The sequence below is a fragment of the Rana temporaria genome, chromosome 1 (genome assembly GCF_905171775.1).
Source record: "Rana temporaria chromosome 1, aRanTem1.1, whole genome shotgun sequence".
Classification (NCBI taxonomy): Eukaryota; Metazoa; Chordata; class Amphibia; order Anura; family Ranidae; genus Rana; species Rana temporaria.
The window spans coordinates 204,674,683-204,694,123 of NC_053489.1; the positions used below are offsets into that span (position 1 = coordinate 204,674,683).

Sequence of the window (19,441 nt, forward strand, 5' to 3'; positions counted from 1 at the left end):
TGAACCAGATCGTGTTTGGATGCTTGGAGGATCTCTTATGATTGCCATACCCAAGGTTTACTAGGATCTTCAGTATTGGAGTAGTCGGTGGCAGATGAACATCTGGTCTTCCTGCCCTTTCCTGGGTTGAGGACATCTGACTACCTAGGAGGTAGACTCCATTTCCTTCTGGACTTCCGGTGACATCTCTGTGGGACATTCCAAGCTCGATCGAACCACTGTCGTACGACATTTGGGTCCAACAGTTGCGGTAAGCGCATATGTATTCCACCTCATATTTGAAGATTTCTGTTGGGAAGTTGTTCACCATCTCATGACATTTTCATCGCTTTATTGTTTATGGACACTACATTACATTGTTGTTTATATTGTTCACTTTATTGATTTTAATTTCACATTTTGTTGTGGTGCAATTTATGCCATTACATCCTTTGTGTCACAATATATGGTCACACCCCATTAGGTGTATACAGCCATTGCTTTTTGGCTCACACGTAGCGCTACATTACCATCCACATTTGTCTGAGTTTTGTCACATTCCTGTGTAGCTGCTTCACTCCCGTTCAGGGTTCATTCTTTGTTACACTTATTTTTGTTTTTGGGTAGCGCACATATTTTTTTCCTTTACAAGGTTATAATCTAATCATATCAGAATAACTACTGATCCTATGGAAGAAAGCAAAAGGAAGGAAAGAAAGAAAGAAAGAAAGAAAGAAAGAAGCCGGCTACCAATTCCTTTTTTTCGTATGGCAGTGCAGGATTCCAACTGCGAGTGGTGGCACAGTAGAAAAAGTGCAAGAAGAATGCAGGTACTACCAATGTTATTTCTAGAGGTGTGGGTCCATTCTAAGGTATAGATATGGTAAAGTTCCTAATATCTGGAGTGATCAAAATGCAACGGAGGCTGGGTGCCGTTTCTAAAAGTGGTATTCTGCCAACATCCCTATATATGCATACAAAACAAAAATATTTGACCCCAAAGGGACTTTTAAGGCAGAAGAAATGTAACCATATGCAATAGACTAAAAGTATCTTTGTTTACAAAAAATATAAAAAAACAACTGAAAGTCTGTTAGAGCCCTTTCACACTGGGGCGACCTGAGATCAGACTTCAAGGTCGCCCCAAGTTGCGCGGTTGAGAAAATGAATGGAAGTGAATGGGAGCCGTCTTAATGTACACTACTGAAGTCAATCTGACTTCTAGGCAACTTGTACCCATTGATTTCAATGGAAGTTGCCTCAGAAGTCGGATCACTGTCTTAACTGAAGCAACAATACAGGAAGATAACATACATTTCTCAGACAAACCCCTCCCTCCCACAGAGCTGATTGTTGTTTGATTGGCCAATGGAATGAGGTTGCCTTGTACTGTCCTGGAGGCAACTTAAAGTTGCCTTGTAAGTTGTCTGATGATTCATACTCAGGTCGTGTCCAAGTTGCCTCCCAAAGTCGTGCTAGAAGTCGTGTTGCCCCTGTGTGAATGGGCTCTTATGCCCTGTACACACGATCGGTTCGTCTGATGAAAATGGTCCGATGGACCTTTTTCATCGGACGAACCGATCGTGTGTGAGCCCAATCGTTCCCCCCCCCCCCCCATCGGTGAAAAAACTTAGAACCTGTTTTAAAATGATCTGATGGTTAAAAAAACGATCGTCTGTGGGGAAATCCATCGGTCAAAAATCCACGCATGCTCAGAATCAAGTCGACGCATGCTCGGAAGCATTGAACTTAATTTTTCTCTGCACGTCGTTTGTGTTTTACGTCACCACGTTGGACACGATCGGATTTTTAACTGATGGTGTGTAGGCAAGACTGATGAAAGTCAGTTTCATCGGATATCTGATGAAAAAATCCATCGGTCCGTTTTCATCAGATGAACCAATTGTGTGTATGTGGCATAAGTCCGTTTTTTTTATATTGTTTGTAAATAAAGATTGATATCTTTTATTCTATTATATATGGTTACAATTCTTCATTCTAGCTTAAAAGTCCCATTGGGGGTCAAATATTTTTGTTTTGTAATGTCTGGAGTGAATGCTGAATATATAGAAACCAACGCCAATTATATACAACTTGTTAATTACAGCTTTTGTCATTTTGTTTCAGATAAACTCAAAAGAAGTTTGGAGGAAGTCTTTTTGATTAAGCTTTTCAGTTACGTTTTAGAACATCAAAATGCTATAACATTTTCCATGCAAATCCTGGCTAAAAGAACAAAAAACAAACACAAAGGATATGAATGAGCACATTTTCTTGAGTTGGAGTTAAGTACATTCTGCAATTAAATTCAACACCTCATAAATATCACAGTAAAGCAGGTAACATTTGGCTTAAGGTGGAGCAAAGGAAAGTCTAAGGTATAAAAACTGGTAAATTTACAAGCTGATGGCCTATGTGGCAACACAGTAAATATGAAAAAATGGTTTATCTAAAATGCCCAAAACAATAATTTGCACGGTTTACATTATTTTAGTGCCATATCAAGTATGATTAACACATTCTTAATTGCTGAACACATAACTGTAAATTTAAAATAACTGTATAAGCAACTTTGAAATAAATATTTCTAAAAAAAAAAAAGGAGTGCATTTAATGTGTACCTGTCTCTTACGGGGAGAGGCTGGGGAGTTAAGCAATTTTGTGAGCTCACTTAATATTACGTTTAATAATCCCTTATGAACTGGTGACCTGACAATGTTGCTCCGATAACAAATTTCATGAACATTCATTTTGCCCACAAAACAGACACTTCAACTGGATGTAGGAGACAGGTACACTTTGATCATTGTTTGGTAGAAGATACCAGATCATCCAGCCATTAGCAATACCATGAAATGTAGTATACAAAATCATAAATTCATTCTTGCTGCCACTGGGCATAAGGCAATGGTCACAAGAGAGCTTTTCAAACTTGGCATCCTTTCAGATTTAGACTTCTGTAGTAAAGCAAAATGCAATTTGTCCATTTCATTAAGCTGCAAACCAGCAGTGGTTTAAAAATTTCTATTGAGCTACTGTTTATTTATGAGGTAATACATGGGATGCAGGGCCTTTGCAATTAATGGAAAAGGCAAAAAATGCTTATAAAATAATTTTTTATGGCACCTGCACTATAAAAAGAAAATCTCTAGGACATGTAAAAACACATGACGTAGTGCACATAAACATGCATTATTGTATTCCTCTTGCTATGAATTCCTATTTCGTCACCATTTGCTCTGTGATGAATTTTTACATTCATTTTCAAAAACTGTGTACATGAAAGCTCTCATGCGATTTCCCCTCGATACTGTTTTTTTGTGTAACCTGACTTCATATAGGTTCTTGTGGTTATGGTTAGGGTTACATGATGTTTTTTTGTGCCTGAGATCTTCAATAACTCCTATGCGGCACTGCCTGATCAGAGCATTATTAATTACAGAAATTGACTCCATTTAAAAAAAGCACTAAAATTAAAAGCTCTTCTTTGACACTGCATAGAGGCGATTGCCACGTTCTGTGGAATTGCTCCATCTTCCTCTAACCCCTCCATGCATTAAAAGTGGCCTCCTTCCCAAAGCTGCTGAGTTTTTCCAATCTTAAGAGATGCATTTCCAGATTTTAGCTGTAGGTGAATTCTACGAATGCAGATGCGGATTTAATATTTATAACATCATGCCGTAATAGAATAAAAAGTGTGCAATATACACAAGGAAAAGGGAGTTCTGTAAGTGGGAGCAAAGGCAGATGAGAGATCCTTTTTAACTACACAACACAATAATACTTAAAAGGTATTTAAGCCTCTAAAACACAAATTCAGTCTTTTATCATTTTACAATTGATATTTCTCTCATGGTACAATACTAAGACATGCACCCTGCTGTCCTTTACTTACAAGGAACATGCCCTTCGTTTACTAGCACTGGACAGCCGGAATAATACAAAAACCCACAGTAATGTAATTATGTCTAATGTATTGCCAATATGAGGCTGAAGGCAAGGTAACCAGGACAGTTCTGTGTGTGCATATCTTCTGACAAAAGATAAATGTAAACAATCATTCTGAACTCTTTGTGCTATCTTATTAAATTGTACTACCATTAGCCACATTGTGTTAATCAGATATCAGCTTACAGAAGACTGTAGGTATGAGCAGCTAGCAAACCAAAATCATAAAAATATTAAAACCTAAATTTAGTTAAATTAAAAATCAGCACAAGAGACAGTACTTACATTCAGTGCGAAGTGTCCTTTGTGCTGCTGTAGGTTTCTTAGTTCTAAAATTCTTCAAATTTTCCAGTGCTGCAGGGGTTAATACGATTGGCTGAACCTGTCAAAGACGCCCATCTAGGAGACAGACTATTCATTCATCTCCTCTATTCATAGAGCGCCTTTAATAGATAGAAGCTATAATAAAACTTTTAGTAATAGAGGAGGAGGGCAGAAATGGTGGACATAGTCAGCACTCATGACAAGTGCCTATGACAGGTCCAACCAATCGTATTAAAAATTACAGCTTTCTGGGCACTAGGGGTTGGGGGGCTTGTAGTAGGGGTCTTTTCTGCTACAATGGTATTTATTGTGGTAAGCAAAACATAACAACTGATCACCCACGCAGGGGGTACACTACACAGAACATGGCAAAGAGGTCTTTGGATTTCAACTAAGAGAGCAGCCAGCAGCACAAGAGACACTTTGCTTCGAACGCAAGTACCATTCCTTGTGCTAATTTTTAAGATTTTTCTAAAAGAGGAAAAACTTCCCTGCTCAATGCATGACACAGTTGTATGATTTGTACAAAATCAAACATGCTACAGCACAAGCAGAACTGCGCCCATTCATATCTATGGTGAACATGGTTGTCATGCACACATCATAGGAAAACTCTGATGCACTTCCAACAATGAAATCTCCAAAGTATTCCTTGTGTCCGCTGGAATGCTATGGAGCACTGACCTGTGCTGCTTATGCTACCCCATTCTCCTCAGACCTGTATGGGGGCTACACTACTCATAAAAAGAAATCATAGATCACTTTCATTATCTTATTTATTAAATATAATTACTGCTCAGTTTTTGTGAATTGCTGCCTGCTGCCGATTGCATTTATAAAATATAAAGCGTTCATTTTATTTTTTTGGAGGTTTGAAACATGAGGTTTTGTGTTTTAAGTACTTGGTGTATCATTGCTTGCTATAGTGAGCATGAAGCTAGCTGTACACAGTGTAAATAGACAAAGTAGATGATTATCGACCACAAGGCTTGTGCTTTCAGTTGCGCTGCTGGCTTTTTTTTTTTTTTGGGGGGGGGTTTCAACTGTTGTGCTGGTTGAGTTTCAAAAACCTACACCTGCTAACACAATATTCTAGGCACCATAAGTTGAATGAATTTGATATGTATATTTATCCTTGGTTAACAACAGGGTCATGGTACTGAGGAGGTGCTATTGCTGTAGCTTAAACTGGTAGGTGCTTGTTTTCCACTGAGTGATGTCACAGTTCATCATTGTGCGCTCTGTGAAGGTCACATGTCCTTCATTGTCCACGAGCACTATGGTGTTGGTCCTAGAATAGAAGAGGAAACACATTGATTAAATGATGTTAAGACAATTATACCAGGAAGAAAAGCCAACTTTCCATTTCACTTGGTCCCATGCTGCAGTGACAACCAAATAATTAATTGTCAGTTTTCCAAACAATTTGTCCCTGACTGCCCCAGTAAGGATTCATATGAGAAACCACTTTTTGCAAACCTAGAAAACCGGTTCCTCCAAACCTGTGTAATTAGTTATTTCCTCTCAAAGTACACAGTTCTTCTAGTATCTAGAGAGTTTATGTTGATGTCTGACTTTCCTGACCACAATCTGTACAAATACCTTCTTTTTTTTTTAAGAAAAAAAACATACACAGCAGTCAAAATAATGAAAAGGTTGTAGAAGAAGCTAGAGAATAAAAGGAAAAGTATTATGTGAGGATGTCAAAAGAATTCACAGGGGAATACAAGAGCTCAAAACAGAACAAAAGGTGAAACTGGAGTACTCAGACTGAAACTGCACAGGGAAAGTCTTGACAAGGCAGCTAAACAAGTACTATAAAGCTAAAAGATGCACAGTACCATGGACATGCACCCCCCACCTGGTCCCTGTTTTTATCTACTTTGAATTGAATCTCATTCTCTCCATGCATTCACCTAACAGATGCTGATACGGTGGAAATGGTAAGCTGCTATTGTTGACAGTCTTCTGAAAGGCTAGCTGTCTGGCCTCCGTAATTAAATTAAATAGGCTGTTTAATTTTCAAGGAAAATTGCCACAGAGCTTGGTGAACGTTGCAAAGTTTCACTCTGCAAAGAATTCCCAATCATGTGCACAGAAAAAAAAAAAAGCAGCAATTGTGCCTGCACATAGCTAGATGATGAAGCTCTAGGGCAAAATCCCTTGCAAAGTGAACAGCCCATTTGCCTTTAGTAAATCAACCCTACTGATTTAAAAAAAGCAGAAAGCAAGTGATGTCAGAACATAGGATCAGCAATTCAGAAACAAGGGGTTAACTGTATAAGCAGCCAACAAGTATTTTCAAAAAGAGGTCAGCAATTCAGATCTTCTATTTTTCACAGCACACGTTCCCTTTTATATCCTCATGTAATAACCTTTGCATTTTGCCTCAGCTTCTCTCTTTCTTCTGTCCTTTCTTTCCTCATTAATAAGTTCCAGTCACTGCATTTGACTAAACATCTAGCAGACTTTTAAGCTGACCTCTAATAAAAGATCATTTCATTAACAGCTTTCTTTAATCATTTTAAAAAAAAGATTTTGTCAAATCACATTCATCTATTGCAGTCTATAAACCTTTATAAATGAATCCATCAATACAGCAATAATTAAAATGGATAATATATTGGTCCTTTGCTATAACAGAGCTTTCATACATACAATATACTTATCTGGACTATATACAGTGCCTTGCGAAAGTATTCGGCCCCCTTGAACTTTGCGACCTTTTGCCACATTTCAGGCTTCAAACATAAAGATATAAAACTGTATTTTTTTTTGAAGAATCAACAAGTGGGACACAATCATGAAGTGGAACGAAATGTATTGGATATTTCAAACTTTTTTAACAAATAAAAAACTGAAAAATTGGGCGTGCAAAATTATTCAGCCCCCTTAAGTTAATACTTTGTAGCGCCACCTTTTGCTGAGATTACAGCTGTAAGTCGCTTGGGGTATGTCTCTATCAGTTTTGCACATCGAGAGACTGAAATGTTTGCCCATTCCTCCTTGCAAAACAGCTCGAGCTCAGTGAGGTTGGATGGAGAGCGTTTGTGAACAGCAGTTTTCAGTTCTTTCCACAGATTCTCGATTGGATTCAGGTCTGGACTTTGACTTGGCCATTCTAACACCTGGATATGTTTATTTGTGAACCATTCCATTGTAGATTTTGCTTTATGTTTTGGATCCGTCCCAGTCTCAGGTCTTTTGCAGACTCCATCAGGTTTTCTTCCAGAATGGTCCTGTATTTGGCTCCATCCATCTTCCCATCAATTTTATTCATCTTCCCTGTCCCTGCTGAAGAAAAGCAGGCCCAAACCATGTTGCTGCCACCACCATGTTTGACAGTGGGGATGGTGTGTTCAGGGTGATGAGCTGTGTTGCTTTTACGCCAAACATAACGTTTTGCATTGTTGCCAAAAAGTTTGATTTTGGTTTCATCTGACCAGAGCACCTTCTTCCACATGTTTGGTACGTCTCCCAGGTGGCTTGTGGCAAACTTTAAACGACACTTTTTATGGATATATTTAAGAAATGGCTTTCTTCTTGCCACGCTTCCATAAAGACCAGATTTGTGCAGTATACGACTGATTGTTGTCCTATGGACAGAGTCTCTCACCTCAGCTGTAGATCTCTGCAGTTCATCCAGAGTGATCTTGGGCCTCTTGGCTGCATCTCTGATCAGTCTTCTCCTTGTATTAGCTGAAAGTTTAGAGGGACGGCCAGGTCTTCGTAGATTTGCAGTGGTCTGATACTCCTTCCATTTCAATATTATCGCTTGCACAGTGCTACTTGGGATGTTTAAAGCTTGGGAAATCTTTTTGTATCCAAATCCAGCTTTAAACTTCTCCACAACAGTATTTCGGACTTGCCTGGTGTGTTCCTTGTTCTTTATGATGCTCTCTGCGCTTTAAACGGACCTCTGAGACTATCACAGTGCAGGTGCATTTATACGGAGACTTGATTACACACAGGTGGATTCTATTTATCATCATTAGTCATTTAGGTCAACATTGGATCATTCAGAGATCCTCACTGAACTTCTGGAGAGAGTTTGCTGCACTGAAAGTAAAGGGGCTGAATAATTTTGCACGCCCAATTTTTCAGTATTTTATTTATCCAATAAATTTCGTTCCACTTGTGTCCCACTTGTTGTTGATTCTTAATTTTTTTTTTACAGTTTTATATCTTTAAGTTTGAAGCCTGAAATGTGGCAAAAGGTCACAAAGTTCAAGGGGGCCGAATACTTTCGCAAGGCACTGTATCTATAGAACTTCGCACGTCTAGGAATGGCCTGATTACTAGGGTGGTCAAACCTTCTCCGCTACCTACTGTGTGCCAGACTCCTTGCAGCAGTTAGTTATGTCATATATTACTGAGATATTCAAACCAATTTTATAATCGTGGTAGTGTTATGGTTTAGAGAGCCGATCATGACAGTTCATCCGTTCGGAAAAGCAGAAAAATGTTTTCCGTACGATCCCAAATCGTACGATTTTTGTTTAATCAGTACAGTTGTTGTTCGAAAATGCAATACAAATACACTACAACACATTACATAATTTCCAATTTTTTATTCTGTCGTACGAGACAGTAAACTCTTCAGGTTCGATCTGAGATTAAACCTCCCCCCCCCCCCAAAAAAAACAGACGATCATTTGTCCGATAAGCACATGGTGTGTACCAGGCATTACAGAGTGTAATAAGCAGGTAGGTCCCTCCTGCGTGTAAGACACCTTGGAGATATAAATGTCTGTGTAAAAATGGACCAGATCCGCAATTACAGCTTCAGGTGTATTGACCTGTCGTCCATTAGGTGACTTCAGAGCCCCAATAGCAGGAGCCAAGGGTCTAGCATTAACAATTTTGTCGAGAAAGTAGCCGGTCTGCTGCCCTGCCTCATAGAAAGTGATCTTTGAAAACTAAATGTTTTTTGTTTGCCTTTAATTAAATTAACTTAGGGCATCCCGAACAGTTAACCAGGAAGCTTTTGATTGGACTGAAGAGTTGGCTAGATACTCCTCCTCCAACCTATGGACAAGCGGGTAAGCTACAATTCATGGGCCTTGGTGTCAGTTATAATGGAATTAATGGTTGAGATAAAGATGCCTCTAACATAAAACATTTGAATGCATCCCAATGGATTAATTTGTCTTCATACTAGAAACCAATTCAAAAGAGAAAAATTAAGAAGACTGGGCACAAGCTCTGAAAAAATGTGACCAGAATTTCCCCATCATTCTCACAGTGGTTTAATCAGCTATTTATTATTCATATGTATAGAAGGGAAGGGGAAAGTGGAAAATGTGCGCTTGGTAAAATAGATAAAATGAAATAAATATATGTTGATAATCCCTGAGGGTAATATCAATAATCCCTGAAGGTGTCCTGCAGCTAAACACTAAAACCTTGATACCAAGTCAAAAGAAACATATATACAAACAGTGTAGCGCTGTAAATAAATCAAAGTGAATAAATCAATAGTCATACATTATGACAATCAAAAGCAATAATGCGAGGATCATAAGATATATGCTGAGGGCATATATTAAATATAATGGTGAATGTTCAGGTGTACTGTGGCACTCCTGAAAACACCTGTGAGCTGTGGTTTGGAGCCATTGAAGGCGTGGGAGGCGGAGGATCCTTTCAGCTGACCTGCAGGATAACCTCATCTTATAAGCTTGTTTGACCCCCCTGAGAAGGGTGGTCACAGACTTTTTGGTAAGCCTTTAATTTTACTACTAGGTGATGGGCTGACTTCACGTTTTGTTTGGAATCATTTAACCTACACTGGATGCACAGGTTTTCCTCTGAATCCTTTTCTTTGGACTTTCATCTGCTGATTCATTGGACTTATTGTTGTTGTTTTTTTCACTGAACATTCACCATTATATTTAATATATGCCCTCAGCATATATCTTATATTGATTGTCATAATGTATGACTATTGATTTATTCACTTTGATTTATTTCCAGCGCTACACTGTTTGTATATATATTTATTATTCATAGATCTCGGTATACCCCTTTAAAGTTACATTCCTGGGGCAAAGCAACCTCACCAAATTGCCCAAGATGTACTACCGATGGGAAATTAATTAATATGCTGTGGCAATGTCCCAAATTGCATCGATATTGGAAGAATACATTTCATATTTTAAATACTTTATGTTTAACACATGTCTGTGTTGATCCCAAAATAGCTTCATTAGGCATCATACCCAAAGCGATACTCCCATTCAAAATGAATGTGCTGTGGTTGCAGACTTTGTATATAGCCCGCAAAATTATATTACAGAAATGGATATCAAAAACCCCGCCAACAACTGCCCAGTGGATTAAATGCGATTAATATTTTTTAAAATTGGAATTGAAAACATAGGACATGCCCTGAAAATTTTTGGAAAATTTGGTCTAGATGGATTCCAATCTGTCTGTGTAATTAGAGAAATATATAATTTGTTGGTCCATAGAATCACAGGGTTTGTTTAACTTAATCAGGAAAATGCACGATTAATTTTTGATGGTGGTGTGTGTGTGTGTGTTTTTTTTTTTGCTGTATGTTTGTTGTTTAGTTGTAAAAAAAAACAAACAAAAATGATATGATTAAAAAAAAGAAAAATGTATATATTTTCATACTATATTAGTTCTATTCCTCATTGCCCCTGTACATCCTCAAATTGCAAACTCAGCTTAGTGAAGATTGATTTTTTTTTTTCTTTTTTTTTTTAAACTGTCTCAAAAGGAAGAGGGATACATGGGGATACTATACTAAACATATGGCAACCAAGTGTAGATAAAGGCTTTGCAAACACACATTCAGACTGGCTGCTTGTCTGTCTAAAGTTCTGGTAAAGTGTAGTAAAACACCCCCCTAATGCTTAAAGCTTGTTCTTGTGGGACTCCAACTATACCTTGTTCCATAGCCTGGACAGCGTACAGAGACTGCACAGTAGCTTGTAAGGATTGGGCGGACAAAATCTTTTCCTTGCTCTTCTATAGCTGGGTCTGGGATCTGCCTGTGAGAGAGATGTAAAGACATCAGTCAAGCCATCAAATAGACACCATAATAAAAAAAAAAAAACACACACAACTGAAGAAGGTTCACAATTATGGGATATATGCACACAGGTAGCAATGATGCTACTCACAATTTCTCACAAAGTAGAAGACTGATGGCAGAAAAAGACCAAGTGGTCCATCACTTTTTTTTTTTTTTTTAATTACACATTTGGAATTTTGCCGTTACATTTTTGGTCAGCACCGTTTTGTAATTACAGACCTAGATTAATCCCCAATATATCTACTGATGAAGGCCAATGAGAGGCCGACACGTGTTTAGAACGGAGGAGTCGAATCTATGATGTTAGGCGAAGCACCGGGAGTCTAGATCTGCGGTGAATGAGCTGGCGATTTGATACAAGCTGTTTTTATTGTTATTTCTTCTAAGTGTAACTTTTTAGGGGGGGCCTTTTTAATAAATTTAAAAGCAGAGAACACTATGGTACTTGTGTTTTTTGTCCTTACCCCCTGGAAATGAAAGTGGAATTGATTATTGAAAAGCGAGTGGAGGAAAGTGTTGTTTGGAGACAAGTCAAAGTTGATTACCCACACAGAGGTGCAGTCTGGGGACTGTAGGAATTACTACCATTGGTAAAGTGGATTCATTGTGGTGAACACAAGGAGTGATCTGTCTTTGAGTTTTATACTCATCCTTGAGCTACATATGAACAGTTTTTTTATTTTTCAGAAATTGTTTTATGGAATGTATAATTATTTGTTTATATAAGATCTATCGATACGCAGCACTATTTTCACAAAATTAATATTGCTATAGGTGTATCACTATAAGTGTTCAGCAGTGGTGTAGACACTCAGAAGGGTATATTTGATTATTTTTTCCCACGTCATTATTGGAGTAATTTATTAGCATTGTGGCGTGGATTGTTTTTCTCACAAATGGTTAGGGTTATGTATGGCTAACTTTCTAAATTTCCTTAGATTTTTAGATTAAAAGACCCCCCCTGTAATAAAAGATACAATTATGTTCGATGCTGCAACAATACAACATACCAAGGATCCCCAAACTTTTTAAAAAGAGAGCCAGTTCACTGTATATCATACTGTTTTGGGGCTGGACTGCATTAAGTAAAAGTGTTTACATATATTTAGGGCCAAAACAACTAATCGATTAATCGACAACTAATCGATTATGAAATTAATCGATTACAATTTTCATAATCGATTAATCGGCCAGTAACATAATGGGGTTAAAAAGAGAAAAAAAATTAGCCCTTTATAGTACAAAAAAGCAAATCGCTACTTTAAACATTACTTTCACTGTCCCACAGTAAAAAAAATGAACCCCTTACAGTAGCGATTATTTGTACTTATTTTAGTTTCTTTAACCCCATTATGTTACTAAACATCTCAGGCCTGGGTTACACCTCTGTTTTTTGGTACACTACAGTTCATTTACATGTTTTCCTATGGGACACGTTCACATCCATGATTTTTTTCAGCTGCTGCGTATTTGGAAAGGGCAAGGACTTTTTAACGCAAAACGGTTTCATTGGGTTTGTTTTTTGGTTCAATATACTTCAATGGAGAAGCTGCAGAAAAGCATGTAATGTGTTTTTGCGGAAATTTGTGTTTTGTAATCTGCCCAACAAATTGGCCCAAAACATTTTAAAAATGCTATTTTTTTTTTTTAAGGCTATTATCCGATTAATCGAAACAATAAATCGGCCAACTAATCAATTATGAAAATAATCGTTAGTTGCAGCCCTAATTATATTAGTGGTCAGTGCAAGTGTAAAAAATAACCTTACATCAATGGTCAATTTGAGTAGAAAAATGCCCTACAGTGCCTTGAAAAAGTATTCATACTCTTTAAAATTTTCCACATTTTGTCATGTTACAACCAAAAAAAAACAATGTATTTTATTGGGACTTTATGTGATAGACCAACACAAAGTGTCACCTAATTGTGAAGTGGAAGGAAAATGATAAACGTTTTAATTCTTTTTTACAAATAAATATGTGAAAAGTGTGGCGTGCATTTGTATTCTGCTCCCCTGAGTCAATACTTTGTAGACCCACCTTTCCCTGCTATTACAGATTCAAGTCTTTTTGGGTATCTCTATCAGCTTTGCACATTTAGAGGGACATTTTTGCCCATTCTTCTGTGCAAAAAGTTCTGTCAGATTGGATGGAGAGCGTCTGAACAGCAATTTTCAAGTCTTGCCACAGATTCTCAGTTTGATTTAGGTCTGGACTTTGACTGGGCCATTCTAAACACATGAATATAATTTGATCTAAACCATTCCATTGTATTTCTGGCTGTATGTTTAGGGTCGTTTTCCTGCTGGAAGGTGAACCTCCACCCCGGTCTCAAGTCTTTTGCAGACTCCAACAGCTTTTCTTCCAAGATTGCCCTGTATTTGGCTCCATCCATCTTCCCATCAACTCTGAGTAGTTTCCCTGCCCCTGCTGAAGAAAAGCATCCCCACAACATGATGCTGCCACCACCATGTTTCACAATAGGGATGGTGTGTTCACAGCGATGTGCAGTGTTAGTTTTTCGCCACACGTAGCGTTTTGCTTTTAGGCCAATAAGTTCAATTTTGGTCTCATCTGACCAGAGCACCTTCTTCCACATGTTTGCCATGTCCCCTGAAGGGCTTCTCAAAAACGGGACTTCTTATGGCTTTCTTTCAAAAATGACTTACTTCTTGCCACTCTTCCATAAAGGACAGGCTTGTGGAATGCACAACTAATAGTTGTCCCGTGGACAGAATCTCCCACCTGAGCTGTGGTTCTCTGCAGCTCCTCCAGAGTTACCATGGCCCTTTTGGCTGATTCTCTGGGTAATGCTCTCCTTGCCAGGCCTGTCAGTTTAGGTGGACGGCAATGTCTTTGTAGGTTTGCAGGTGTGCCATTCATTTTCGGATGATGGATTGAACAGTAATCCAACCCTGCTTTGAACGTCTCCACAATTTTATCCTTGACCTGTCTGATGTGTTCCTTGGACTTCAAGATGCGGTTTGTTCACTAAGGTTCTCTAACAAACCTACGAGGGCTTCACAGAGCAGCTGTATTTATACTGAGATTAAATTACACACATGTGGACTCTATTTACCAATTAGGTGACTTATGAAGGCAATTGGTTCCATTAGATATTAGTTAGGGGTAACAGTAAAGGGGGCTGAATACAAATGCATGCAACAATTTTCAGATATTTATTTGTAAAAAAAAATTGAAAACCATTTATCATTTTCCTTCCACTTCACAATCTCCACATCAACGGTCCAAATTCAAGAAGACAAGCATTTTTAAAATGTAAAAAATGCAACACTTCTGCTGGGTTTTTTATTGCTTAGTTTGATAAATAAGAATTGCACATCATGCAGTGTTGATGGCAATCAGATAACATTGTGATGTAGTGACCAGCAGGTGGCACCATTACTACACTTGGGTCTGTTGTAATCTGGAAATTTCAAATATCACTGCTGCACACCATATAGTGGTGAAATCTACTCTATGAGAAGACAGCAAAAAAATTGACTGGGATTCTAACACTTTCCCACTCAAAAGTGCAAAAAAAACAAAAAAAAACAAAAAAAAACAAAAAAAAACAAACAAACAGAAAAACACAACTTGCCTGGATTTGGGCTTTGAACTCTACTTCAGCAACATCATCACAAATTGCCAAACAGCCTCATCTATAACACCTTTGGGCTATCAACTGCATACTGTATATCATCCGCAACTTTAGATTTTTTCAGACACTAGCCAGACTAATTAAGTATCTTGGGCTCCATTCACACCAGGGCGATTTGATTTGCGGGTGGAAGCGCCATAATTCTGCCTGCGATTTAGAATCACTGCAAAGCGTGGGTGCATTTGCAACGCCATTATTTCTCAATAAAATCTCACCTTGTCTAGGGTGCCATTGAGAAATAATGGCATTGAAAACACATTTTGCTGCGGTTTTAAATTGCACCACTTACACTAGCAGTGTCTAACAGTGTGTCAACTTGTGTTTTGAAGGAATTGTCAGTCTTCAGTAAATGATCGATCTGCAAACATATTATCTGATTTAATTTGTAAAAACATTGGCTCCTCCCTTATCAGCTATTTTCAATATAGCTGAGATGTCATTAAAGCGGAGTTCCACCCAAAAATTTAACTTCCACTGATCGGATTCCTCCCCTCTCCGGTGTCACATTTGGCACCTTTCAGGGGGGTGGGGGAGCAGATACCTGTGTAATACAGGCATCTGCTCCCACTTCCAGGCATAGATCGCTGCAGACTCTGCGGTGATCTACGCCATGTCCGGCCCCTCCTCCGTCCCCCCGCTGTCTTCTGGGAGACAATAATACAGGTATTTTCTCCCACTTCCTTGCATAGATCACCGCTGTGATCACAGTGACCTATGCCACTTCCTGCTCCTACACCATCTTCCCCCGCTGTCTTCTGGGAAACACACAGGTCCCAGAAGACAGCAGGGACCAGTGAGGACGTGCAGCGTGACTCGCGCATGAGCAGTAGGAAACCAGGCTGCGAAGCCGCAAGGCTTCACTTCCAGATTTCCTTACCGAAGATGGTGGCGCCTCTACCCGAGAGCCAGATCGGTTTCGGGTGAGGACATCGTGGGTGCCCTGAACAGGTACCAAGTGTCCATATTTTAAAAAGTCAGCAGCTGCAGTATTTGTAGCTGTGGACTTAAAAAAAAAAAATCCACTTTAAGTGGTTCTTTCAGTATCAGAAATATCCCTTTTAATACTGTGATATTGATGTAATCTATCTTTGTCCTATTCCATCTCAAAATGTTTGTGACCTTAGTTGCCAAGGAGTTAAAGTACTGCGTTCACATAGTATCACCCACTTGCTTTTTCTGTAAGGCTGGGTTCACACTGCTGTATGGAATGGCTCACAGCAGGGGTCCGGTGCGTCCCTGTTTACCGTTTCAGGTCCGATTTCGATCCGAAATTTTGGCCAATAGTCTCCAGAATTAAAGCTTTACACTCCAATAAACTTTGCTGCAGGTTATAAAGCATTTGAAAACTCCTCGATTTTTTTGCTGCCGCCCTGCAGATTTATGCCGTAATGTGCTAGCAAGAACCACATACTAGCACAGACCAATATGTCAAAGGAAGGCCTCCAGCGCTGTGCTGTCAGCACTTGACTGCTTCCATCTTCACTTGGTCTTCCTTCTGGGTGTTCTCAAACATAAACCCAAATGGATAATATTAGCACTTTGGCAATTCATGCAATAAGTTAACCCACGGTGTCTCAAAAATCTATCCTTTCAGCTAGCAAGTGAAGGAGCAATGCCATTATGTTTAAGAATCCATTAATATGCATACAAACTTTATCAGATTGCACTTGTACTAACATACTGTCTGGCATAAAGCAGTACTATAACTATAAGAACAGATTGGCCTTCTGGAGACCAGGGAAAAGAACTGCTGCATTGGCACTTTCAGAACGAAATGTAGGTCATTTTGTTCTTACGGCTCTTCATTATTCATCACTTTAATGAGCTCCTGCACCAGGTCTTCTTTGGCAATGTCATGGCTCCTTCTGATGATGTCAGCAAAAAGTCTCTTCCCATGTTGGAGTTTCTTCCATGGGGTATCCAACAGGCTGCAGCTCAAGCCGTACAAGCCTATAGCAATAAAAACACAATAGTATTTAATTTATCGGATGGTGAAACAATATCCAACTAGGAATCACTCTTCATGAAACCATTTTACATTAGGAAGAGCTCAAGGCTAATTAAAATGCTGCATACATTTTTAAAATCTGAAGCAAATGCCATATAATTACAGCCATTTGATTGTAGCCTACAATTCACTCAACGGGAGATGAGATCATTTGAGGAGAACTACAAATCATGGGGCCCCATAGCAAACCTATGACGAAGACCCTCAGTGACATTTCCCCATGGGACTTTGTAGGTTTTGAAAATACAGTAATACCTCGGATTCCGGTTTACGAGCGTTTAGCAATACAAGCCATTATTTAAATAAAATCCTGACTCGGTTTGCGAGCGTTGTCTCACAAGGCGAGCAGGATTCAAGCCAATGGGGTGTGCAGTATCGCATTTGGCCAGAGGTGTGGGGGCGCCGGTGAAACTTGGAGCCGCTCAGAGACACTCGGAAACACTCCGATCCCAAGCCTCTCCAAGTGCATCCGAGTGGTCTCCGTGTGTCTCTGGCGCCCACCCCACCTCTTGCCACATGTGGTACTGCATACAATAGTAGTCACCGTGGAATGAATTATCTGAGTTTCCATTGACTCCTATGGGGAAACTCACTTTGATAAAGAAGTGCTTTGAATTACAAGCATTCTTCTGAAACAAATTATGCTCGTAATCCAAGGTACCACTGTAGCGTAATTCATTTCAACACAAAGTATGTCTAGATTTAGGACAAGGTAGATGTAGAGCTGTCAGCATAGTCTGTACTACACCAAGGAGAAATGCTGTGCTTCCTTAACTACTTCAATACAGGGCACGTATACATCCTTCCTAGCCAAACCAATTTTCAGTGCTCTCGCACGTTGAATGCCAATTACTCAGTCATGCTACACTGTACCGAAACAACATTTTTATCATTTATTTTTTTCACACAAAGCTTTCTTTTGGTGGTATTTAATCACCACTGGGAAAAAATAACTTTTTTCCGTTTCTGTGATAAAATTGTGCTAATAAGTAATTTTTGTTCATAAATTTGGGCCAAAATTTATACTGCTACATATCTTTGGTAAAAATAACCCAAACAAGTGTATATTATTTGGTCTGTGTGAAAGTTATAGAGCAGGGGTGCCCAACCCTTTGAAGAGCAAGGGTCACTTAAGTGACTTGGTAACCGGTCGCAGGCCACAATGAGCAGTGCGGGTGGATGGCAGTCCACTTGGCTCAATAGACTACGCTACTCTTTTCTTTTTTTTTTTTACGGATTGGATTGGAAGTAGGTGTTTGTAAACAGACACAAGTCCATTTACATCTTACACTCCTTAGAGGTGAATGGAGGGTCCGATTTGGTCAGACTGACCATGTGAAAGGGGCCTAAGGCTGCTTTCCTGCAGGTTAGCTGCACTTTGCCATAGACTTCTATTATATTCTGTCGGTGTGGTGCACTTTCAGAAAGCACATTAAACTCACAGGTAATAGAAGTCTATGGCTCAGTGCAGGTAACACACAGGTGCTCTTCTCTGCACCTGTGGATCAGTTGGAAAGCAGACCAGTGTGATTTTAGTAATAAACTTACCTAGAATATAATTTTATTCCATCCCAGAGCAGGAGGTTGCGGGCCACATCAGTGCTCCGCGGGCCACATGTGACCACCGGGCCACTGGTTGGGCACCCCTGGTATAGAGTCTACAAGCTATTGTGCAAATCTTTGAAAATTGATCACACCTGATGCACTGATGGACTTTCTCGTTTCTTGAGGTCCTGAAATGTCAGGAAAGTACAAATACCCCCCCAAATGATCCCTTTTTTTAAAAAGTAGACAGTCCAAGGTATTTAGTGGGAGGCATGGCAAGTTTTTTGAACTTGTAATTCTTCCCACAATTCTTGGGAAAATTAAGATTTTTTTTTTCTTTACACAAAATTGCAACTTATTTCTCACACATAGCATATGCATACTTCCAATTACACCCCAAAATACATTCTGCTACTTATCCCGAGTATGGTGATACCACATGTGTGAGACTTTTTCACAGCCTGGCCACAGAGAGGCTCAACATGCAGGGAGCACCATCATCTAATTTCCCAACAAGCTATTACACTTTTATAGGTGCTGGAGCACCAGGACAATGGAATTACCCACAAATGTACCTAATTTTTTAAAGCAAAACACTACAACGTATATTCTATGAGGCATAATGAGTCTTTTGAAGGGTTAATTTTTTTCCAAAAGTCTTCTAAAATACGTGGAAAGAAAATATAATATAAATAAATATATATATATATATATATATATATATATATATATATATATATATAAATATATATATATATATATATATATATTTTTACACAAAGTGGTCAATTTATAAGATATTTCTAACACATAGCAAAAATCACACCCCAAAGTACATTCTGCTACTCCTCCCGAGTATGGCCATACCACATGTGTGAGACTTTTACACAGCCTGGCCACAGAGAGGCCCAACA

The 19,441-nt window shown here is 38.9% G+C and overlaps 1 protein-coding gene across 3 annotated transcripts in view; it reads right to left on the reverse strand.

The window, feature by feature from the left end:
• Positions 1–2,234: 2,234 nt before the first annotated feature.
• TANGO2 (transport and golgi organization 2 homolog) overlaps positions 2,235–19,441 on the reverse strand; it is a 177,868-nt gene continuing 160,661 nt past the window's right edge. For all 3 annotated transcript variants that reach the window (XM_040347879.1, XM_040347872.1, XM_040347883.1), the window contains exons 7-9: positions 16,771–16,924; positions 11,166–11,270; positions 2,235–5,542 (exon numbers count right to left, since the gene is read on the reverse strand). In XM_040347879.1, the coding sequence (XP_040203813.1) occupies positions 5,422–5,542; positions 11,166–11,270; positions 16,771–16,924 (380 nt within the window). In that variant the 3' untranslated portion in view covers positions 2,235–5,421. The remainder of the gene's footprint in view (positions 5,543–11,165; positions 11,271–16,770; positions 16,925–19,441) is intronic.